The following is a 26,120-nucleotide window of genomic DNA, read 5'->3' on the forward strand; positions in this document are numbered from 1 at the left end:
TCCTTGATGGCCAAAAAGCTCAATTTTAGTCTCATCTGACCAGAGTCCCTTCTTCCTTATGTTTGGGGAGTCTCCCACATGCCTTTTGGCGAACACCAAACATGTTTGCTTATTTTTTTCTTTAAGCAATGGCTTTTTTGCCCAGTTCTGTGGAGTGTACGGCTTAAAGTGGTCCTATGGACAGATACTCCAATCTCCACTGTGGAGCTTTGCAGCTCCTTTGTTGCCTCTCTGATTAATGCCCTCCTTGCCTGGTCCGTGAGTTTTGATGGGCGGCCCTCTCTTGTCAGGTTTGTTGTGGTGCCATATCCTTTCAATTTTTTTATAATGGATTTAATGGTGCTCTGTGGGATGTTCAAAGTTTTGTATATTTTTTTATAACCCAACCCTGATCTGTACTTCTCCACAACTTTGTCCCTGACCTGTTTGGTGAGCTCCTTGGTCTTCATGGTGCCGCTTGCTTGGTGGTGCCCCTTGCTTAGTGGTGTTGCAGACTCTGGGGCCTTTCAGAACAGGTGTATATATACAATGAGATCATGTGACAGATCATGTGACACATGTGACACTTAAATAAAGTCCACCTGTGTGCAATCTAACTAATTATGTGACTTCTGAACGTAATTGGTTGCACCAGATCTTATTTAGGGGCTTCATAACAAAGGGGGTGAATACATATGCACGCACCACTTTTCCGTTATACATTTTGTAGAATTTTTTATAACAAGTTATTTTTTTCATTTCACTTCACCAATTTGGACTCTTTTGTGTATGTCCATTACATTAATCCAAATAAAAATACATTTAAATGACAGGTTGTAATGTAATAAAATAGGAAAAACACCAAGGTGGATGAATACTTTTGCAAGGCACTGTACCTTCGACCCATAGCAAAATATTAAACTGTTTTACCTTACACCTGTTTCTTCACACACACACACACACACACACACACACACACACACACACACACACACACACACACACACACACACACACTTCCTGTTCTGGCAAAACAAACAATATTTAGTGTAAAAACACAGTGATATTACTGTATAATAAAAACATAAACTGTATTAGAAAGAATACAATGTCAGTCCTTGATTTTATATTTCTGCTGCAGTCAGAATCTAACACTGGTCAGACACACCAGTCAGAACCTAATACCAGTCAGAACCTAATACCAGTCAGAATCTAACACTGGTCAGACACACCAGTCAGAACCTAATACCAGTCAGAACCTAATACCAGTCAGAATCTAACACTGGTCAGACACACCAGTCAGAATCTAATACCAGTCAGAACCTAATACCAGTCAGAATCTAACACTGGTCAGACACACCAGTCAGAACCTAATACCAGTCAGAACCTAATACCAGTCAGAATCTAACACTGGTCAGACACACCAGTCAGAATCTAATACCAGTCAGAACCTAATACCAGTCAGAATCTAACACTGGTCAGACACACCAGTCAGAACCTAACACCAGTCAGAATCTAACACCAGTCAGAATCTAACACCAGTGAGAATCTAACACCAGTCAGAATCTAACTCCAGTGAGAATCTAACACCAGTCAGACACACCAGTCAGAAATGAATAAAGCAGAGTGCCTCCCTGTCGACCTAAATATCAATTAAGACTGTGGAAGGAGTGTCTACAGACAGAGAGTGAGAGAGAGACATTGAGACAGAGAAAGAGAGAGAAAGAGAGAGACAGAGAGATAGACCTCATCACTGGTGGGGTGGGTGTTAGAAACATTACCAAGGAAACACAAGTTCCGACCATGGCCGTAGGGTACCAACGTATCCCGCCACCTCCCCCACAAAAAAGTAGGACTTAAAGCTGGGGAACAAAATGTACAAGCTCTACAGAAACCATGTGGTTAAAACTGGGAAACCTAGCAACATTTTGTAGCATCAAATAATCACCCACAGAGCCTTAAAATGTCTGTTTTTATCACCAACATGAGTCACCCTATAAAAACACATCAGAATATTTAATAAGAAAGTCAGAAGATCATCAGGAGGAAGATGAAATGGCACAGAGAAAACGAGAGGAGGTGGAGGAGGGAGGGAGGGTGGGTACTCGGAAGACGACAGGGAATTAAAAGTAAGTGACATTTTTCCTGATGGTTGTGGTCGCAGCGGCGTGTTTGTGTTTGTGTTTGTTTGTGTGTGTGTGTGTGTGTGTGGCAGCAGCGGGGTTGGTTGACCTTCAAGTTTATTTGAATGCGCAGCCTCCTACATTTGACACCTAACATGGGATGACAAAGCAGTACACAGTAGCTGTACACACACTGCTACAGCTAAAACCCCTGGCTCCAGCTGGCCTGTCATCTTTACTTACTGTGGCACACAGTGTGTGTGTGTGTGTGTGTGTGTGTGTGTGTGTGTGTGTGTGTGTGTGTGTGTGTGTGTGTGTGTGTGTGTGTGTGTGTGTGTGTGTGTGTGTGTGTGTGTGTGTGTGTGTGTACGTGTGCGTGCGTGTAGCTAATGTTAGGCAGCTGCGGACATATACTGTGGACATATACTGTGGACATATACAGTGCTTTGCAAAAGTATTCATCCTCTTGGATTTCTTCACATTTTATTGTGTTACAAAGTGGGATTAAAATAGATTTAATTGTCTTTTTTTTTGTCAACAATTACTCTAAACACTCTGCAATGTCAAAGTAGAATATATATATTTTTTAAGATTAATAAAAGTGTGATAACTAAAATATATTCATTGCATACGTTTTCAGGCTCTTTGTTTAGGCAAGTTTAAATTAGTTTGTGAGTAAAATTTGGCTTAACAAATCATAAAATGGACTGATTTCTGAATGACTAACCAATCCCCTGTCCCCATACGTCCAACAGCTGTAAGGTCCCTCAGCTAAGTACTGAATTTCAAGCACAGATTCAACAACAAAGACCAGGGAGCTTTTCGAAAGCCTCATAAAGAAGGCCAGTGATTGGTAGATGGGTAACAATAACAAATCAGACATTGAATATCTCTTTAAGCATGGTCAAGTTAATAATGATGCTGTGGATTGTGTATTAAACCACCCAGACACGTCAAAGATACAGTCGTCCTTCTGAACTGAGCCATTGGTGATTTTAAAAACAGTTACAGAGTTCAATGGCTGTGATGGAAGAAAACTGAGGATGGATCAACAACATTGTAGTGACTCCAAAATGATGACTTAAATGACAGAGTGAAAAGAAGAATAGAAATATACTGAATCAAAATATTCCAAAACATGCATTTTGTATTTCAACAAGGCACAGTACGTAAAATGTACACACGCATGCCTGTAAGTCACTTTGGATAAAAGCGTCTGCTAAATGGCATATATAATTATTATTATATATTATACTAATGTACTAAAAAACATGGCAAAGGAATACACTTGAAAATTGCTGTCTAGCCACGATCCCCAACATCTTGACAGAGCTTGAAGAATTATGAAAAGAATAATGGGCTAACTCAAGAGGATTCACAGCTGTAATCGTTTCTAACGTATTGATTCAAGGAGCTGAACACTTATGCAACTACATTTTAGTTATTTATATTAATCTTTTTAAAAAATGTTAATGTTTCTTCCACTTTGACATTACAGAGTATTTTGTGTAGAAAAGTAGGAAAAAAATTACAATGAAATCCATTTTAATCCCACTTTGTAACAATAAAATGTGAAGAAATCCAAGGGGTATGAATTATTTTACAAGGCACTGTACATTCTTAGAAAATATATTTCCAAAAGGTTTCTTCGGCTGTCCCCATAGGAGAACCCTTTTTGGTTCCAGGTAGAACTACATGAAAACCAAAAGGGTTCTCCCTCCAACCAAAAACAGTTATTCAAAGGGCTATCCTATGGGGACAGCCGAAGAACCCTTTAAGATTCTAGATAGCACCTTTTTTTCAAAGGCTGCACCGTCGAGTGCCAAATAATATGAACATCCAAAACAGTGCTTAAAAATGTTTTAAAAAATAACACTGGTTAAAGGACAAATCAATTCAGAGGAATTTTAAAAGGGACTTGTGATTTTGCGACAGAGACAAATACAAGGTTTTCTTGTTTTCTGGCCTTCGCCAACCACTAATAGAGAAATACCAACTCAAACGATCTGTGTATTTAAACCCCCATCTCCAGTATATGTAAGAGGGGGGCTGTTCATTCCAAGTTTCAAACACACATTCAGACTCACATCTCCATTCAAAATGTAAGAGATCGGTGCTATCAGACCACATTGTGTCTTCGATCCAAACCGTATTCATGCCATTTGTAGAGACGATCCACAGGCAAGACAAAGTGCAACACAGACTCAATGGATATTGTGAGGAATGTCAATGTACGCTGTTGGTCTCCACCATATAGTCAATTGTATCCATAAACTGCCTCTTTCTCTCTCCACCCCTCCCTCTCTCTCTGTCTCTCCATCTTCTCTCACTGTACACTTGGGAGTGAACAACAGAACTCTCTCTGCCAGACTACGTTACCCAGCGTGCTCCAGTGGGCAATAAGCCCTGGCTGGCGCTATGCCATGCCTAGTGGGCACAGCATGCTTAAACAAACACACTCACATTAACCCCCATTCTCCGATCGCTCATACACAACACCCCACTGGCCCGGTAGCAGGGGGAGGGAGGGAGGGAGGGAGAGGTGGAGAGAGAGAGAGAGAGAAAGAGAGAGACAGAGAGAGAGAGAAAGAGGAAGAGAGAGTTTCTGGCAGCGTGTTCAGCTTGCCTCAAACGCTCCAATAAAGGCCAGATGAAGAAATGTGTTGGTATTAATAATAGTAAAAATAAAGACGTATGTTCCTATTAAACTTCCATTGTCCAGCCAGAGTGAATAAATTAAGAACTCACACATATATTTCTATCAGCTGACCATGAATAATATAATCTGGTCCCTTCAGCTCTGAATAGATGTTGAACTCACATAGAATCATACTAATACTTATACGCTTTAGAAAGATCTAGTCGTGTCTTAAAAGGAAAATAAAAGTATTTGGGAGCTCTTTATGTTCGGACCGGCTTCATGGGCCGAAACACGTCCTTCAGTATATTGCTGTGAAACGCATCAAAAGAAGTCAAACTCATGTGTGCTGTCCATCTTCATTCAGCCATTCATTCACTTATCTTATAGCACACTTAAGATGTAGTCATGGGTTAATTAAACACAGTAGCCTTTGGGTTGGTCTTTGTTTACTGAATGGCCAAGTCTTCATGGCCTTGAGAATACTACTATGAAACCAACCAAAAGACCTATCCTAACCCATCAACACTGCCAATCTCTTTTCTCTTTTCTAGCAGTCCATCTTCACTCGATCGTTCATTCAATCAGCTTCATTCAACACAGCAATACCCATAGACTGAAGATCAACAGTCTCCAGTATACAGTAGAAGTGGTCCCACAGATAATAATGACTATATTAAACAAAGAAGAGAAAGAGGTCCTCTGTGTATTCTAATCACATCATATAGGCCTATTAGTACGGTGTAATAAGGAAGATTAATCACACACACACACACACACACACACACACACGGACAAAGTGTTACACACACACACACACCCAGCCTGGTCACTAGAAACAGACGTCAATTTTGGACATTTGAAAAGGTACACACACACGCATGCGCACTCACAGCACACACACAGAGAGAGACCCCGCGCACACACTTTAAGATCTAGTAATGGTTTTGTATCTGGTGTTCAGTTCTCCTACTGTGTGGTGCTGTATTGTGCTGTTTTGGTCTGAGAATCATATAGGAGCTTTCTTTAATGAAAGGCAGGGAGCGGTAGGGGGGTAGGTGAACAGCACGCTCCAATAAATTACAGATTTATGCATCCCTTGGTAACACGGAGGTTTACAATATTGATCCAATACACAGCTACACACACACACACACACACACACACATTCCTTCAAACACACACACACACTCAAATATTAATTCCACGACTAAGCACACACCAAACCAAAACCACTCCCTCTCTTCTTTGCAGCTAGTCAAACACACATAAACCAAATTCTTGCTCAAATATCACCTTCACACAAAAGAACAAATTATTGAATAACTTTGTGGAATTTGAATATGATTTCTAGCTATGTAAAAGTCAACATTATTTTTAACAAAAAAAGGAGTTGCATGTGCGGAATGCGTCAATCCTCATAATGTATATGTATATGTGTGTGTTAAAATTCTCTTTAACAGTACCTTAAGAAAGCACAGACCGGCATGGCCCCATTGGCCCAAATACTGATCACTTTTAACCTACCCAACCAGATTGTTTAATGGCTGGTTCTTATGTAAGGCTGTTATCTTAACCAAAAAAAGCACACACACACACACACACACACACACACACACACAAAGAGAGAAGGGTTATATAAATGTAGGGTTAAGTTGAGTAGACTGTACAGGGCTTAGATTTAGGGATTTAAAGGACTTTGATCTGAAACAGGGAGGGGGAGAGGAAGACTGACATTTTTAACCCAAAGTTCAAACACATTTATGACATCATATTTGTCAAACCCTTTAGTACTGCTTTAATGAGCTTACACACCTCAACAGCAGCACAGCATTTTAATAATCACCTCAGCTCTCCAAATACAAACTTTTGAAAATATCTTCGTAGCCTAAATAGTCTCTAGAGTAAAAAATAAAGTGAGTAAATATTAAGATTTAAAATGTCATTTGCTCTTGTTTTAGGCAGAGTGTGTGTGTGTGTGTGTGTGTGTGTGTGTGTGTGTGTGTGTGTGTGTGTGTGTGTGTGTGTGCACAGCACAGATGGGAGAAGTGGCTCAGTGTCTCTGCAGAAAGGACAGGGGATTACTAGTCAGTGCAGTCAAAGGGCAGGTTTTAGCTAGTAGCTACTAATGGCACCTCGAACACTATAGACACACACAGACACACATTGTGCTTATCGATCGCAGTCAGTCAGTCAGTCAGTCAGTCAGTCAGTCAGTCAGTCAGTCAGTCAGTCTGTCTGTCTGTCTGTCTTTTAAATCCTTACATCTAAACTCTGTACAGTCTGTTCTCAACTTAACCCTACATTTATATAACCCTTCTGTGTGCGTGTGCGTGTGAATGTATGTGTGTGTGTGTGTGTGTGTGTTAGGGTTAGTGGTGGCAGATTGCAGGGCGAAGGTACACTTGATAAATGACAACACCTGTTTTTCAAAACCCCCATGAGAGAATTAACTAGATGAGAAAGTAGGAGGCAAATCTCTGGGGAACCCATCTGTGTTACTGAATGACCAGATATCTGGAAACTAGAAAGAGAGGGATGGAGGGAGAGAGACACTGAGGGATGGAAAGGGGAAGAGAGAGAGAGAGAGAGAGAGAGAGAGAGAGAGAGAGAGAGAGAGAGAGAGAGAGAGAGAGAGAGAGAGAGAGAGAGAGAGAGAGAGAGAGAGAGAGAGTCCAACAGTGACCAACAGTACAAAATCCCCATTATCTATGAAGTCTTTAAGTCTCTCCCTTTCTCAGCCAAGCAGTTATATAGGCACAATTACATATGAAAAGGTATAGACTCTAATAACATTAACCTTTGGGCTCTAGCATACAGAAGGCCTATGCAGTTCACTGATGTCAATAAGCCCAAAGGCAAATACACATACAGTTAGATTCACCATGGAAGGCTGGTGGGAGGCTGATATTGAACATATGAAACATACATTACATACAGGGGGGCTATGTGGGCTAAAGATCACTACACCCAATCCAACCTCCTAAAAACAGTCCAATGAGTTTATTGATGTGCAACAGCCCATATAAAGCATCAATAGATAAGCTGACTGACATCCCTGGAGAACATGTCTGTCTGTGACAGAAGCAGACTTGGTTTAGTTTTGAAATGTTAAACTATTATTTGGAAAGGAGAGAATTAAACACTTCCTCTGAATTGTTTTATTTTTTATGATTTGCTCTTGTTTCTCAAGAGAGGATGACAAGAGAAAATGTGTCTATATTTGGTTTTTGATGGATCATATTGGTTCTATTATTATTATTTTGGAAAGAATATCCTAAATTGAGATGAAACGGTCAGTCAGTCCGGTTAGCCTAGCAGCAGGGCAGGGGCCAATACTATTTTCACACCGAACAAGACCAAGCTGTGGGTAGGCCTATAGCCTAACACCCGATACAGTATACAGCCTAGAGCAGGAGTGTTGCAGAGCGATATATATAGGTTACCTATAAAAGGGAGATTACAAAATGGGTTTTGAAATTGAGGAAACCGATCGTTTTTAAGATCAGAACGATTTACCGATTTAACAGGATTAAACAAAGCTTATGAAACTACAGGATATTGGGGGAGGGGCATAATGAAAAATCCAAAATATCCTATATTGATATGAAAATACTGTCATTATGCTGTTGCCTATTAATTTTAGCCTATTGAAGAAACGTTGGACCGATGATCAAAGATCAAAATAGAATACATTGCATTGAGTGGGATAATGCAGCTTTCCAAAACAACGGAATGTCCACTGCATCGGTTTGCATTACAACAACAAGCTATATCTAGTTTTTAAAAAAATATATATATATATATATATATATATATATACATATATACACACATATGTATATATATATGTATATATATATCCTAAACAATCGTTTGCTGTAAACTGCAACATTTACATTTAAGTCATTAAGCAGACGCTCTTATCCAGAGCGACTTACAAATTGCTACAAAACAAATCTAAACTGCAGAGTTGTACAGCATCAGTTACATTGTAACGAATGATTTCAACATGTACTACAACAACAAGAACGGTCCATGTTTTCAACTGCGGCCAGCGAGATGAAGCGCAGAGTCCTTTTCTTTGTCATCCCCCACCCTTCTTAAAATACTAAAATTATTTTCTGTGACATTTCCCCAATGCAGCAATGCGCGTTCCCCGGTGTCGACGTCCAGGGCAACAAGGTAACGCGCAGCACCAATCCCGGCTTCAGTTCTGAAGGTGGAACGCGCACTGCCTTCCCCCAACAATAATATAGTAGGCCTACAATAAAATGAGCAGCGCGCACACAGGCACAGCAAACCCTTTCTCATTTGCTGAGCTACAATTCCGTCTGCACACGTGACACGCCCTGCTTACAATAAATAAACACCAATGAAAAAAATTGACAAAAATTGTTCCCTCACTTCCAAATCACTAATAACCGAGAAAAACACCCTTATCACATCCACATACAATAACAACATAAACTCTATATCGCTGAGACACATGACAATAAGATCCGAAGCTTCAAAAAACTTTAACTATATATTTGGGTAGGTCCGGGGGGATGCTGCGGGCGGTGTTCCCGCGCGAGGCAACAAATAAATGACAGCTCGCTCCGCTCAGCGCCCTGGCTCGCGGACAGCAGCAGCGTCAGTTTTTCCCCAGGACACAACAGCCAAGCCATTTAAGTGTTTTCTCCCCAAACCACGCGCACCCTGGCTCTCCAGCCGAACCTCTATGCAAGGCGAAACGAGCTTACCTACACAGTGAATGAGTTTGTGTCGCCACGAGTCAAGTTCCTGCCGAAAGCCGCGCCTCTCGATCGTGCATTGCTGCCTTTTGCACAGACTCGCCATTTTCTACCGGGCCCTCCCGCGGACGCGCACATTCTGCTAGGTGCTTGTGCGCATACGTCACCAATACTTTTTGAGGGTTATGGGTGGAGTAGAAAATGTAGGGGGGACTTATAGCTGCAGCATCCGCTCACGGTCCCACCCACCACCACCCACCCGAAAGACCCCCCAACATCTCAGTTCTGTTGAGAGAATGAACGTCAGTAATGGAATTTAAACCTGCAACAAAAGCATATGGTTCAATAAAGAAATGTATAGATTGAATTTGCAGTGTGTAGGCTATGGTCTAAATTTGGCAAATGTGTGTCAAAGGGCATCAGTGCGTTATGAGTTTTAATAATGCGCAGTGGATTGCCTATACATTGCAATGGTATTTAGATAGATAATGTATAGCCTATGTTTTTCCATATAACCGTCATAATGAAAGATAAAGGTAAATGATTACCATATATTTAATACAAGTAAACAGGATTTAATTATAATTCAGCGTTAACATATACAATGGATATACAGGGAAGGGAGATTTAATCTAATTATTCTTCATATTTCTTGCTTTGTGTGTTGCTGTATGAAAAGTGTAATCAACTTGATACTGAATCGAAATTACACTGTTCATACCCGGTTGGCATGGTTATATTCTGTTCTTTCTATTCTAATCTATTCTAATTATTTAATATTCTATTCTAATTCTATTTTATTCCATTCTATTTTTATTTTATTCTATTATTTTCTAATTCTTTAATACTCTAATTCTTATTCTATTCTATTCGACCTCTGTCAAAAAAGAAAAGAAAGGGGGTTTCTAAGTTGTAAACGCAGAATGAGTTTATTAAAAACTGGTCAATTTTCACGTCAATGTTTTTTTTCTTCAGGTTTCCTTCAACTTAATCACATTAATTCAATTGCGATCTTTATGACTTCCTGCTTGCCATGTGGTATTTTTCAGGACTAAAAGAATGTCCCCTCTACTTTGCCATATTGGTTTAGATATCATCTGCTTGGTGACAAAACCCTCGCCACTCCTCGCAGCTGTTCTTTTGCGCTATATGGTCAAATAAATCAGAGTTTTCAATGAAACCCGACACCTAAGTATAATTACCAAATTGATACACCAAAGTTACATAATATCATTAAAAAGCAGCCTCAATGGCGGTTTATATCTCTTCAGAGACGTGGACGGCACATAAAAGGCAAGGGCAAACGGTTTAACAAGGAGCACTCCGGCTAATTAAACCGGCGAACTCCATTGAAAGAGGGGTTGCCCTTCACAAAAATGTATTCCATAGCTTCACTAGAGAGGCGCAGACAGCCAATCGGATGAGTGTTTGAATCAAGGTCAAGTGAAAGATGCTCAATAGGACCGCTCCACCTTGGAATGATGCTGAAGCCTCTTGCCAGGAGATGCGAGGCTACGAAAAGCTAATTTTCACTGGAAGGTGTAGAATCATCCACCAACCGTTTTTCTTTCAGTGATGTAGGAAAGGTGGATTCTCTTGGTGTAAAAATACCTACCAGGTAAATTATTTGTTTGTTTATTCGCCCTGATATCGACTGTCAGCCTGTGAATCTGGCAATGATGATTTCCTCAATGCTATGCGCCGGATACGTGAAAGGGAAACATTTTAGACTGGGGATACTCACGCTCTATTGTATTGATTCCTACATTAAGAGAATAACAATATCTATTAATAAATGGATTCCTTTTCTTATTGTTAAAGATATAAAAGTGTTTTGGTTTTATTAAAATGTACTGATATAACATATCAGTTATATCCAGAGGAGAAAGAAAGAGGATGAGAATCCTTCAATCGTCCCTGTGTGACAGACACAGCCTAGTCTACGTCAACGAGCAATGGAATATCTCGATGGACGTTCCATGCTTAGGCTATAACTGTGTTCTTGATAATATTATTTCTCCCAGACCTGCCATCACATCTATAGGCTATAGTTCGGGTAGGCCATTCGTTCGTTCAGTAGGCTATAGCCTGATAATTCCTTTTCATTAGTTACAAAGATAATAAAGTCAACATTATTAAAATGCCTAACGTCATGGCGCTCATAGGTATATTTTACAGTCTCTGTACTGTATGTAGCCTACGGTAAAATAATGCCGAGATCAGCTCTCTGTGTGAGTTAATCCACGGGTTGTCCAGGCGAGCGCTTCAAGATGTGCGTCAAAATGTGTCTCAATCAGTTTAGCACTATGTGGGTGTTTGCAGAGCAATCATACACCCATTAAGTTAGAGGGGCACAAAGTACATGAGGATCGAGGTGGCTGGGGGGTGAAGTTGGCGAATTTTGTATTTTTCAAACACCTGAAACAGCTTTTTGCTGCAATCTAAAGCCATAATTATTATGCCTAATTCTATGTCAAAAATATGTCTATTTTTCTGCATAGGTTATCTAAGCGTACCTCTTTACTTGTCATTTTAATTAATGATGCACTTTGATTCTTTAAGGACTTTTATGCCTTAGGAGTTTAGTACAACTGCCACACTGGTATATAGTATCATAACCCAATAATGAATTGTGTGTGTGTGTGTGTGTGTGTGTGTGTGTGTGTGTGTGTGTGTGTGTGTTTACAACAGGACCTGTGTGATATGACCCTGACAAGAGGATCCTTCACCTATTCCAATGGTGAAGAGTACCATGGGGAGTGGAGGGAAGGCAAGATCCTTCTATCCCTTTATCACTTCACTCATCCCTCTATCCCTTTATCACTTTACTCATCTCTCTATCCCTCTATCACTTTACTCATCCCTTAATCACTTCTTCACCCCTCTCTTTGATGCCCATTCATCTTTCCATTCTTCTGTTACTGTCCATTCATCCTGAATCACATCACCTCATTATTTTCTTTCTTTCTTTCTTTTTTTTCTAAAAGGAAATAACTAGGGTGAGGAGTTTTTTGGGGTACTTTTGATTTGAAGGCATGTATGGCAGAAGGAGTCTCTGGTTACCATGGAGACAGCTTGATTCACTGACTGAGGGTCTCTCGTCAAAGAGATCGCATTTATTTTGAGAGATCTGGAAATATAATTTCTACATTCAAGACCGGAAAAACAAATTGATAATAAAATACCTTTCTTTTAGTAATTTTTTTCTGTTACTTTCTAGCATGTCAAGCTAACTTACAGAGATACCTAGCTAGCTGGTTGATGTTTTCCTTTTGCAACCAGGGTAGCGAAAAGCAACATTCACCTCCACAAATGCTGTTTACATTTATATCCAGACTGAATTAAGCACTTAAGGGACCTCATGGGCTACCCTTAAATTTTTCACCTAATTTAATGGGGAAATTTGCCTTAAAATGTTTTGTGCAACTAACTTAAAGTTAAGGAAACTTTAAGGGAAAGATGAGGGGAAAATTAACTTAAGCTGTTTTATGCAACCGGTCCCTGGTCCTAATCATATATCATGGCCTGGTCCTAGAAATAGCACAAGTATACTGAACAAAAATATAAACGCAAATCAGTCAATTAAAATAAATTCATTAGGCCCTAATCTATGGATTTCACATGACTGGGACGGGGCACAGCCATGGGTGGGCCTGGGAGGGCCCACCCACTGGGAGGGCCCACCGGGAGGGCCCACCCGGGAGGGCCCACCCGGGAGGGCCCACCCACTCCCACCCACTCCCACCCACTTGGGAGCCATGCCCACCCACTGGGGAGCCAGGCCCAGGCAATCAGAATGAGTGTTTCCCCACAAATGACTTTATTACAGACATAAATATTCCTCAGTTTCATCAGCTGTCTGAGTGGCTGGTCTCAGACAATCCTGTAGGTGAAGAAGACGGATGTGGAGGTCCTGGGCTGGCGTGGTTACATGTGGTCTGCGGTTGTGAGGCTGGTTGGATGTACTGCCAAATTCTCTAAAACAATGTTGAGAAATTAAAATTAAATGATCTGGCAACAGCTCTGGTGGACATTCCTGCAGTCAGCATGCCAATTGCATGCTCCCTCAAAACTTGAGACATCTGTGGCATTGTGTTGTGTGACAAAACAGCACATTTTAGAGTGGCCTTTTATTGTCCCCAGCACAAGGTGCACCTGTGTAATGATCATGTTGTTTAATCAGTGTCTTGATATGCCACACCTGTCATGTGGATGGATTATCTTGGCAAAGGACAAATGCTCACTAACAGGGATGTAAACACATTTAGAGAGAAATAAGCTTTTTGTGCGTATGGAAAATGTCTGGGATCTTTTATTTCAGCTCATGAAACATGGGACCAACACTTTACATGTTGCGTTTATGTTTTTGCTCGGTATAGATACAACATTTATGTACGCCAACAATACACTTCAGACATTAAAGTCAAGTTAGCAGGTACTTTACATGCTCAATTCCCTCTCTGGATCTATTCCTCACTGTGTCAGCCTCAGGTGTCTGGAGGTTTATTCAAGTTTCTCTTCAAACTAATCAAAAGTCTCAACTCAGTCCAGATTGTTGCTTCTGAGTAGAGAGGAGTGGTAGGCTGCAGCCTAAGGGTGTGTCGTCTGTACTAATTATAGGTCAAAAACAATATCCCTATCCACCGGCAATTCTCTACAGACTATATACCATCTGCTGTCATAGCGACAACACATATACGCGCACACACACACACACACACACACACACATACAAATACACACACTGATGCGTTATACCCACATTAACGCTACACTGACTAAACCAGTATTTGCAGTTTGACAAAAACACAAGATGTCATGGTAACCCCATGGATAAAGGAAGCCATAATAACTACAGAACAAGTTTGGAGCTATTTTAGAAAAGGTTCTGTTTAACTGATAACATATGGTGGCTTCAGAGAGCTCAGTTGGTGTGGCTGGTGTGTTGTTTAGTTCCCTTGTTGTAAGGGTGATTGATCTGTTTGTATTGACAGGTATAGCTAACAGGTTGAAGTGTGACACACAGGAGACAGGCTGACTGATTACATATATTTTAGCATCTTTTATCATCCACCGTTCAAGTTTTTTATTAGCTAAGAAAGAGAACTTTGAGAGAGATGTTTGTGTGTGTGTGGGTGGGGGGTGGGGGGTGGGGGGGGGGGTCAGTGCACTAGGACTATTGATTGACATAAAAGCCGACACATTCAGCTAAAGCTAAATTAGCATGGCAACCGTGGCAACCGTGACCTAACAACAAGATTGTCCCCGACGACTCGTCGCTAAGAACCGTTCACCAGATTAAACTCTGAACTGATTTATGGAATCAAACTAGATGAAAGGAGAGATGGGCAGCTTGTAAGTACAGTAGAGTACACAAGCTATTAGCTGGTCACAAGCTTGGCCTTTAATTAGTGCTTTTATTGTTTTAGACTGTTCTTTTTATTTTCCACTTTTTACTGCTTCTTGTTTGCTTTGACTTATTTTCATTGTATTGTTTTAATGTTAAGTGTGTTTCTATTTTTAATGCACTTTAAATACAATTTGATTTGATTTGATATGATCGAGTACCACTACTGCTTTAGCTAAACAAGTACGGCTAATTACTCTGTACAATAGGGGGGAAATAATTAGTTGTAATACTAGGGGGAAATGAATTAGTTGTAATACAAGGGGGAAATGAATTAGTTGTAATAGTAGGGGGAAATGAATTAGTTGTAATACAAGGGGGAAATGAATTAGTTTTAATACTAGGGGGAAATGAATTAGTTTTAATACTAGGGGGAAATGTGTGTGTAGTAGTACATCTGGCTTGGAAACAACTTGTGGCATTGATAATAGTTCTGTCAAACTGTCAAGTCATTTCCCACAAATTAGTTTTGTTCAGAATGTGTGTTAGAGAAACATGGGATAGAAATACACTTTTTTGTGTCCTTTAAGTTTTAAATTGTTGCAATTCCACCTCGCTTGCCTTGTGTAAGCCGACTAACGTCCTTGCTAGTCAGTGGAAGGAATCCTCAGGAATTGTACTTACTTAATTCTACTTGGCTTGGACACTGAGATTTGTGGGACACAAATCCCCTGTCAACCCCGTACGACACACACACACACACACACACACACACACACACACACACACACACACACACACACACACACACACACACACACACACACACACACACACACACACACACACACACACACACACACACACACACACACACATTCCGGAAGGCTCTTGACTGTATTTCAGCCAGTTATATTTAACTCGCCGTCCAAATCTATTAAAAAAAAAAACTAACTGAGATTAGAGAGAGGAGGTTTGCGTAGTCATAGTGACAGATGGCACATCTAATTTAGTAAATCTACACCACTAGCTGGCAGCGCTGTGCTCTTTCATCCCGTTCCTCTCCCTCCCTCACCCACCCCTTCCCCTCCCTCACCCCTCCTCCTCTCACCCCATCTCCCTCACCCCCTTCCTAAATCCTAATATTGTGTAATACTAATTTAGTACACTACTACCTGGCAGGAGAAAACCACACACATTTCCCTCACTCACCCTCACCTCCCCATTCCTCCCTCCCCCTTCTCCCTTCCTTTCCCTCTCTCACTCTCACCTCCCCTTCCTAAATCCTAATCCACTGTGTTCACTTGTGTGCTCCGCTACTTTACGTTCAAACGTATTGCTTCCTAAATACCTACGGAGCAACGAGAAGCTCTGAACAACATTTCACCTGACCTCATTCAGTAGACCTCATTCAGTGGACCTCATTCAGTAGACCTCATTCAGTGGACCTCATTCAGTGGACCTCATTCAGTGGACCTCATTCAGTGGACTTCATTCAGTAGACCACATTCAGTGGACCTCATTCAGTAGACCACATTCAGTGGACCTCATTCAGTAGACCTCATTCAGTGGACCTCATTCAGTAGACCTCATTCAGTGGACTTCATTCAGTAGACCACATTCAGTGGACCTCATTCAGTAGACCACATTCAGTGGACCTCATTCAGTAGACCTCATTCAGTGGACCACATTCAGTGGACCTCATTCAGTGGACCTCATTCAGTAGATCTCATTCAGTAGACCTCATTCAGTAGACCTCATTCAGTGGACCTCATTCAGTAGACCTCATTCAGTGGACCTCATTCAGTGGACCTCATTCAGTAGACCTCATTCAGTGGACCTCATTCAGTAGGCTACAATTTGGAGAAGGTTGTAGCCTACAATACACACAGGTTTAAAATACAAATACATAAAAAATGTAGGATTTATTTTTGTAAAGTGTGTTGAGACTTGACTTGAATGCCTCCTATAGGGTATTTGTTAAATCTCCATGGACTGACAGGACAAAACATCTACATTTGACATTTACATTTTAGTCATTTAGCTTCTTCTTTTTTAACTCACTATATTTTTTAATTCACATTCTTTGCTAGAAGTGACAAGGCAGCCTGTTTTTTAAGTTCCAAGTACATTCAGAGACCCTGAGAGTGGTATGTCTTAGAGCAAGAACATGTTGTTAGTCCTACTTCACTGTTAAATGACTTTTGATCCAACTACCCATGAAAAGTGTAACTACAGCTGTTACAGAGACCCTGAGATGTGTGTTTGAATAGAAAAGGCCTAGAAATCCAAAAGCAGCAACAGTCTAGAAGTTAACAAGGACAAAGGCAAGACAGGCGACCTCTTTTCAACCTCCAAGAAAGTTCAGAAACCCTGAGATAAGAGGTATTCGGACCAATACATTTTTATTCCTGACCCAAACACCCCATGAAAAGTGATGTGAGTTTGAATAGACAGGACTGGAACTTCAAAATAAGCTGCATGTATAGTCTAAAGAACAAGGACAAAAGTTGTTTGTGAGTGAGACAACAGACAGCTAGACAGACAGATAGACAGCTAGATAGACAGCTAGACAGCTAGACAGCTAGATAGACAGATAGACAGCTAGACAGACAACTAGACAGACAGGTAGACAGCTAGACAGCTAGATAGACAGCTAGACAGACAGCTAGACAGCTAGACAGACAGCTAGACAGCTAGACAGACAGCTAGACAGCTAGATATACAGCTAGATAGACAGCTAGACAGACAACTAGACAGACAGGTAGACAGCTAGATAGACATATAGGTAGACAGCTAGACAGCTAGACAGACAGCTAGACAGCTAGATAGACAGCTAGACAGACAGCTAGACAGACAGCTAGACAGTTAGATAGACAGCTAGATAGACAGCTAGACAGCTAGATAGACAGCTAGACAGACAGCTATACTATAGAGCTGATGGTTTCATATGATCCAATAAGCTCTTCACCTTATATTAACTTCTTACACGAGGCATCTTTATCCTTTATCCACATGGTGAATTATGAAGAATTATTATAAAAATAAGGTGGTCTTTTGATGTCTTTCATTGACGTTTTGGAGTGAATCTGACATTTTTGCTTTTTGTCCAGTTTGGGATTTGACAACATTTGTGACAGTCGCGCTATTGCAATTTTATTTTGCACTAACTTGCTCACTCGCTAACTAACTGATAACTAACATAAGTAACTAACTAACTTGAAACTAACTAACTGATAACTAATAAACTTGTAACTAACTTGTAACTAACTAACAACTAACTGACTTAATATTTTATTTTATTTAACCTTTATTTATCCAATAAAGATTAAATAATTAAGAACAAATACAATGACGGCCTTGGTAACTAACTAACTAACTAACTAACTAACTAACTAACTAACTAACTGGTAACTAACTAACTAACTGGTTTGTCTGTCCCCCAGGTCTGAGACATGGTCTAGGCCAGTAACTAACTGGTTTGTCTGTCCCCCCAGGTCTGAGACATGGTCTAGGCCAGTAACTAACTGGTTTGTCTGTCCCCCAGGTCTGAGACATGGTCTAGGCCAGTAACTAACTGGTTTGTCTGTCCCCCAGGTCTGAGACATGGTCTAGGCCAGTAACTAACTGGTTTGTCTGTCCCCCAGGTCTGAGACATGGTCTAGGCCAGTAACTAACTGGTTTGTCTGTCCCCCAGGTCTGAGACATGGTCTAGGCCAGTAACTAACTGGTTTGTCTGTCCCCCAGGTCTGAGACATGGTCTAGGCCAGTAACTAACTGGTTTGTCTGTCCCCCAGGTCTGAGACATGGTCTAGGCCAGTAACTAACTGGTTTGTCTGTCCCCCAGGTCTGAGACATGGTCTAGGCCAGTAACTAACTGGTTTGTCTGTCCCCCAGGTCTGAGACATGGTCTAGGCCAGTAACTAACTGGTTTGTCTGTCCCCCAGATCTGAGACATGGTCTAGGGCAGTAACTAACTGGTTTGTCTGTCCCCCAGGACTGAGACATGGTCTAGGCCAGCTGACGTTCAGTGATGGGACGTGTTACACTGGTCAGTTCGAGAACGGACTCTTCAACGGCTGTGGGATGCTGGTCTTCCCTGATGGTTCCAGGTAACAATATCTCACCATTCCCATTTCACCTTTGACCCTGCTAATGACATTACAACTGTCTGATGTCTAAAATGACACCCTATTCCCCATTATAGCACACTTCTTTTGACTGATGCCCTGAATCGTAGGGCGAAGGCAAAGTGGTGCACTGTAGAGTCATTAGATATTTCCCCTGATCATTTTCTTAATTTGTGTTACCTCTAACTGGAAAATACTTGAATTCCTTACCACTTGCATGTGATTTTGCAAACAGATGTTCTCTCTTAGTGTTGTCATTTTAGACGCAACAGGCAGCGCTTTTCTCTAGATCCAACTCTACGCCGATGTCACAAAAGTAAATTTGGACGCAATTTCTGTTGCTTGCAACATAATTAGAACAAACCTCCTTAACCTTGAGAGAAAAGCTTGATTGAGACAATTAAGTGTAAATTGCTTTAACAAGGATCACGGCAACGTCACGCACTGCGCAGCTAAAGTTGCACAAATTGACTTTTTGTGCTACATATTGTATTCCGTGTCACAGAGCACGTAGCAGCCCTGGGTTGTGAGAACAGGAGATTGGATCATTCCATCAATGAAGATTCTACCCACCTCAGGTCAAGGTTCTCTGTGACAGCGTTCTGTGTTCTGACAGCATTCTGTTATTGTTAGAGACCTCCTGGTGACATCTCTCAGCTGAATTATACCTATAAAATGACAACATAGCTCACTAAATAGTTATGCACCAGACATACATTTTTGAGAATCCACTCAAAACAAACAAGACAATCAGTGTGCAGAAACAAACTCCTTGACATTGGGGTCGGGTTCATTATAGTACGCCATGAAAAACACTTTTAAACGCTTTGCAACAGAAAAGTAAAATCAGAATTCAGAATCACCTTTATTCGCAAAGTACATTTACACATACTCAGAATTGTACTTGGTGATATGGTGCTGCTAGTGAAAGACAACATTTAGAGACAGAATACAGACAATGGAGTTTAAACAAAGTTTCCATACATTATATACAACTAGGCAGAGTGAGCATAGAGCTATAAGAGGATGAGCAGATATACAAATACACAGTGGGTATACGGTTGATACACAGTGGGTATACGGTCGATACACAGTGGGTATACGGTCGATACACAGTGGGTATACGGTCGATACACAGTGGGTATACGGTCGATACACAGTGGGTATACGGTTGATACACAGTGGGTAAACGGTTGATACACAGTGGGTAAACGGTTGATACACAGTGGGTATACGGTTGATACACAGTGGGTAAACGGTTGATACACAGTGGGTAAACGGTTGATACACAGTGGGTATACGGTTGATACACAGTGGGTAAACGGTTGATACACAGTGGGTAAACGGTTGATACACAGTGGGTATACGGTTGATACACAGTGGGTATACGGTTGATACACCGTGGGTATACGGTTGATACACCGTGGGTATACGGTTGATACACCGTGGGTATACGGTTGATACACAGTAGGTATACGGTTGATACACAGTGGGTATAAGGTTGATACACAGTGGGTATACGGTTGATACACAGTGGGTATACGGTTGATACACAGTGGGTATAAGGTTGATACACAGTGGGTATACGGTTGATACACAGTGGGTATACGGTTGATACACAGTGGGTATACGGTTGATACACCGTGGGTATACGGTTGATACACCGTGGGTATACGGTTGATACACCGTGGGTATACGGTTGATACACAGTAGGTATACGGTTGATACACAGTGGGTATAAGGTTGATACACAGTGGGTATACGGTTGATACACAGTGGGTATACGGTTGATACACAGTGGGTATAAGGTTGATACACAGTGGGTATACGGTTGATACACAGTGGGTATACGGTTGATACACAGTGGGTATACGGTTGAGACAGAGTGGGTATACGGTTGATACACAGTGGGTATACGGTTGATACACAGTGGGTATACGGTTGATACACAGTGGGTATACGGTTGATACACAGTAGGTATACGGTTGATACACAGTGGGTAAACGGTTGATACACAGTGGGTATACGGTTGATACACAGTGGGTAAACGGTTGATACACAGTGGGTAAACGGTTGATACACAGTGGGTATACGGTTGATACACAGTGGGTAAACGGTTTATACACAGTGGGTAAACGGTTGATACACAGTGGGTATACGGTTGATACACAGTGGGTATACGGTTGATACACAGTGCGTATACGGTTGATACACAGTGGGTATACGGTTGATACACAGTGGGTAAACGGTTGATACACAGTGGGTAAACGGTTGATACACAGTGGGTATACGGTTGATACACAGTGGGTAAACGGTTGATACACAGTGGGTAAACGGTTGATACACAGTTGGTATACGGTTGATACACAGTGGGTATACGGTTGATACACAGTGGGTAAACGGTTGATACACAGTGGGTAAACGGTTGATACACAGTGGGTATACGGTTGATACACAGTGGGTAAACGGTTGATACACAGTGGGTAAACGGTTGATACACAGTGGGTATACGGTTGATACACAGTGGGTATACGGTTGATACACAGTGGGTATACGGTTGATACACAGTGGGTAAACGGTTGATACACAGTGGGTATACGGTTGATACACAGTGGGTAAACGGTTGATACACAGTGGGTAAACGGTTGATACACAGTGGGCATACGGTTGATACACAGTGGGTATACGGTTGATACACAGTGGGTATAAGGTTGATACACAGTGGGTATACGGTTGATACACAGTGGGTATACGGTTGATACACAGTGGGTATAAGGTTGATACACAGTGGGTATACGGTTGATACACAGTGGGTATACGGTTGATACACAGTGGGTATACGGTTGAGACAGAGTAGGTATACGGTTGATACACAGTGGGTATACGGTTGATACACAGTGGGTATACAGTTGATACACAGTAGGTATACGTTTGATACACAGTAGGTATACGGTTGATACACAGTGGGTAAACGGTTGATACACAGCGGGTATACAGTTGATACACAGTGGGTAAACGGTTGATACACAGTGGGTAAACGGTTGATACACAGTGGGTATACGGTTGATACACAGTGGGTAAACGGTTTATACACAGTGGGTAAACGGTTGATACACAGTGGGTATACGGTTGATACACAGTGGGTAAACGGTTGATACACAGTGGGTATACAGTTGATACACAGTGGGTAAACGGTTGATACACAGTGGGTAAACGGTTGATACACAGTGGGTATACGGTTGATACACAGTGGGTAAACGGTTGATACACAGTGGGTAAACGGTTGATACACAGTGGGTATACGGTTGATACACAGTAGGTATACGGTTGATAGTGGGTATACGGTTGATACACAGTGGGTATACGGTTGATACACAGTGAATGTACAAATGTATAGTATCAGTATGAATGTCTAAATGCAGATATGAAGAGAGTGCAATGCAGTATAGTGCAGTTATTTAGTGTACAGTTCAGAGATTGCTTGATGTGGTGTGCAGCATAGAGTGCATAGTCCTTTAGTCTCTATGGGCCAGATGGCCGGTTGGTGAGGGCCACAGGCCGGGGGAAGAAACTTTTCATGTGGCAGGAGGTTTTGGTCATGAGTGATCTGAACCGCCTGCCAGATGTGAATTTTTGGAGGAGGGGGTGACCGGGGTGGGAGGGGTAGGCAATCTTTCCTGCACGCTCCCTTGCCCTGGAGACGTGCAGGACCTCGATGAAGGGCAGGTGGCAGCCGATGACCCTCTCTGCAGACCAGAAAATGCGTTGCAGTTTGCCCTTGCAGCGGGCAGAAGCAGGCCCCAACCGGACGGTGATGGAGGAGGTGAGGATGGGCTCAACGATTGATGCGTAAAACCGGATCAGGATTGACTGGGAGATGTAGTTTTTTCAGCTGCCGCAAGTAGTACATCTGCTGCTGTGCCTTCTTGGTGACCTCTGTGATGTTGTCCTGGGAGATGATGGTCCCCAGGTATCTGAACGATTCAGCCGTGCTAACAGCTGAGCCATCAATCTCAAAGCGGAGAGATGGTGGGGCGTTTTCTAAAGTCAACCACCATTTTCACGGTTTTGTCTGTGTTGAGTTCCAGGTTATTGCGACTGCACCGGGCCACTAGCCGGTCGACCTCTCCAAGGTACATTGACTCATCGCCTTCGGTGATGAGACCGACCAGAGTGGTTTGAGTAGTTTGACAGATGCGTTGTTGGAGGTGCAGTCATTGGTGTAGAGTGAGTAGAGACGAGAGCACGCATCCTTGCGGCGCTCCAGGGCTGAGGGATAAAGAGCCCGAAAGGTGTATTTCCAGCTTCACATGTTGCATCATGTTGGACAGGAAGTCAGTGAACAACTGACAGATGGAGCTGGACACGTTCAGCTGGGAGAGTTTGTCTTGTAACAGTTCTGGGATGATGCTATTGAACGATGAACTAAAGTCCACAAACAATATCATTGCATATGTCTTTGGGTTATCGAGGTGTTTGATGATGTATTGTAGGCCCACGTTGTGTGAGGTAGCCGAGCGGTTAAGAACGCTGGGCCAGTAACCGAAAGGTCTGTGGTTCAAATCTCTGAGCCGACTAGGTGAAAAATCTGTCTATGTGGCCTTGAGCAAGGCACTTGCACCTGTAAGTTGCTCTGGATAAGAGTGTCTGCTAAATGACTAAAATGTAAATGTTGACAGCATTGTCCACAGACCTGAGCCTTTCTTATTGGACAAACCCAGTTAGTTCCTCCCTGTTTCAGTCTGTTTTCTTCCATTTGGTGCCTAATGAACACACCCCACTATTTTTGCATATGTGTGTCTCTTGCAGGTACGAGGGAGAGTTTATTCAGGGGAAGTTTCAAGGCGCAGGCGTCTTCAGTCGTTTTGACGGGATGAAGTTCCAAGGAGAGTTCAAGAGTGGATGTGTGGAGGGATACGGTAAACAGTAGAAGGTTAGGTTTAGGTTTAAGTTAATGACATAAACCTGAACTTGAACTTAAACTTGACCTCTGCAGGTATGCTGACGTTCGCTGACGGAGGTCCAGAAAGCGGGCGAGGAGGAGGAAGAGGAGGGACGAGCCACGAGGGTCTGTTTGAGAGCGGCCAGCTGGTGGGCAGAGAGGGGTGCCAGGGCACGGTGCAGCGGGCACAGGGGGCAGCTGCCAAGGCACGGGCACTCTCGATGTGACCTGCAGCTAGGGGGCGCTACTCAGGGAGCAACAACAACAATAGGGTAGCATTTCACTATCATACTCATACCCTTCTTTTTCTTCATTCTGCTCTGTTTCTTTACGGTTATACTCCTCCATACACTGAGTGTACAAAACATTAAGAACACCTTTGCCCTCAGAACAGCTTCGATTCGTCGGGGCATGGACTCTACAAGGTGTTGAAAGCGTTCCACAGGGATGCTGGGCTATGTTGACTCCAGTGCATCCCACAGTTGTGTCAAGTTGGCTGGAAGTCCTTTGGGTGGTGGACCATTCTGGATACGCACGGGAAACTGTTGAATGTGAAAATCCCAGCAGCGTTGCAGTTCTTGACACACTCAAACCGGTGCGCCTGGCACCTACATCATACCCTGTTCAAAGGCACTTCAATCTTTTGTCTTGCCCATTCACCCTCTGAGTGGCACACATACACAGTCCATGTCTCAATTGTCTCAAGGCTTAAAAATCCTTCTTTAGCATGTCTCCTCCCCTTCATCTACACTGATTGAAGTGGATTTAACAAATTACATAAATAAGGGATTATAGCTTTTCACCTGGATTCACCTGGTCAGTCTATGTCACGGAAAGAGAAGGTGTTCCTAATGATTTGTCCACTGTAGGGCTGTTATGGTCACCATATTACTTCCACACCAGCAGTCACCAGTCATGGCCACAGTTAAATTCCACGTGACCGTTGAGTCACGGTAACTAGGCTTCTCCAAATGCGCCGATGCCACTGATAGTCATTAGTAGCCTACCAAACTTGCTAACTGCCAGTCGCTAATGGCCGGCCCTCAGCGCTCTATTGTCCCTCTAATCACTCTGACATCAATGCAAATGCATTCAAAAATAAAATCAATCACTTCACGAGAGCCCTGGCATTCAGAGTGTGAGTGGAATAGGATCACCTGTTGTGCAGCGAGATCCAGCTCCTCATAGCTGGTTGATGCATTGAATGAAATAAGTGTTCCTATAAGCCCATGTTGCCTCCTGTAGCTCAGTTGGTAGAGCATGGCGCTTGCAACGCCAGGGTTGTGGGTTCGATTCCCACGGGGGGGCCAGTATGAAAAATTTATGCACTCACTAACTGTAAGTCGCTCTGGATAAGAGCGTCTACTAAATCTCTATAGGCTAGGCTATGCAATTGTGTGAGAAAACAGAGTTTTGATGGTCTCAATTAAAAAGAGGAGGATCCCATCAACTATCTATAGGCTTACTATGTTTATTTCTCAACTTCCCTAATATTAAGCATATTGCTTTGCTTTACAATCGGAGTAGCCTACCTGGCTGGCATGAAAATGAACAGTGTGAAAAGCGTCTTCCATTCGCTGTTCAAGTGTATACGGATGACATGTCTTTTACCCCGCCCCTGTTCCGACAGGTGCATGATAATGCCCCATTCTATACCAAAATTAATTTCACACATATATTATTTAGTATATGTAAAGACACATTTATAATAGTCTGATGGGTGAGAATATTATCCCTTATGAATGATGCCCAGCGTGTGCAGTCTAAGGTAAGAAACAGCGCGTGCATTCTTTTGGCAACTTTTATTAAATCATAGTCGCATGCATCGTGTGGCCTAGCCCACAGGCCTATATGTTTTGATAAGGATTGTATCACAACTAAAGTGGCCAAATAACTTCAAACGTAGCCTACAGGCCCAAGACCCCTGGAACAGGGTTGGAGAGCCCATAGCCTACAGAGCCTAGTGAAACGTGTTCTTATAAGCCCAGTCATTGCGCAGTCGCGTGTGAAAAGAGAGTTTTGACTGGCCACTATTTAAAAGAGGATCCCAGCTTTCTCTTACTGCAAAATGTATTGCTCAATTCTTAAAATTAAGTACATTCATACACTTTACAAATGGTGTACCCTACCTGGCATATTAAAAACGTAACCGCACGTAACATTCGCTTTTCGAGTGAAGGCTACGGATTATATGTTTTTTTTTTGTGGGCCATTCTAAATAAAAA

General features: G+C 42.1%; 1 protein-coding gene across 1 annotated transcript; it reads left to right on the plus strand.

Annotated features, from left to right (window-relative positions):
• Positions 1-12,179: 12,179 nt before the first annotated feature.
• On the plus strand, positions 12,180-25,571 carry LOC311117672 (MORN repeat-containing protein 4-like; the record flags this gene model as incomplete). Its single annotated transcript, XM_084192604.1, has 4 exons — positions 12,180-12,246; positions 18,821-18,935; positions 23,763-23,872; positions 23,950-25,571. The coding sequence occupies 4 exons, from the start codon at positions 12,180-12,182 to the stop codon at positions 24,120-24,122; spliced, it is 465 nt and encodes a 154-aa protein (XP_084048730.1). The 3' UTR covers positions 24,123-25,571.
• Positions 25,572-26,120: the final 549 nt, after the last annotated feature.

This window comes from Coregonus lavaretus, assembly GCF_964263955.1.
Source record: "Coregonus lavaretus genome assembly, contig: HAP1_SCAFFOLD_2071, whole genome shotgun sequence".
Taxonomy (NCBI): domain Eukaryota; kingdom Metazoa; phylum Chordata; class Actinopteri; order Salmoniformes; family Salmonidae; genus Coregonus; species Coregonus lavaretus.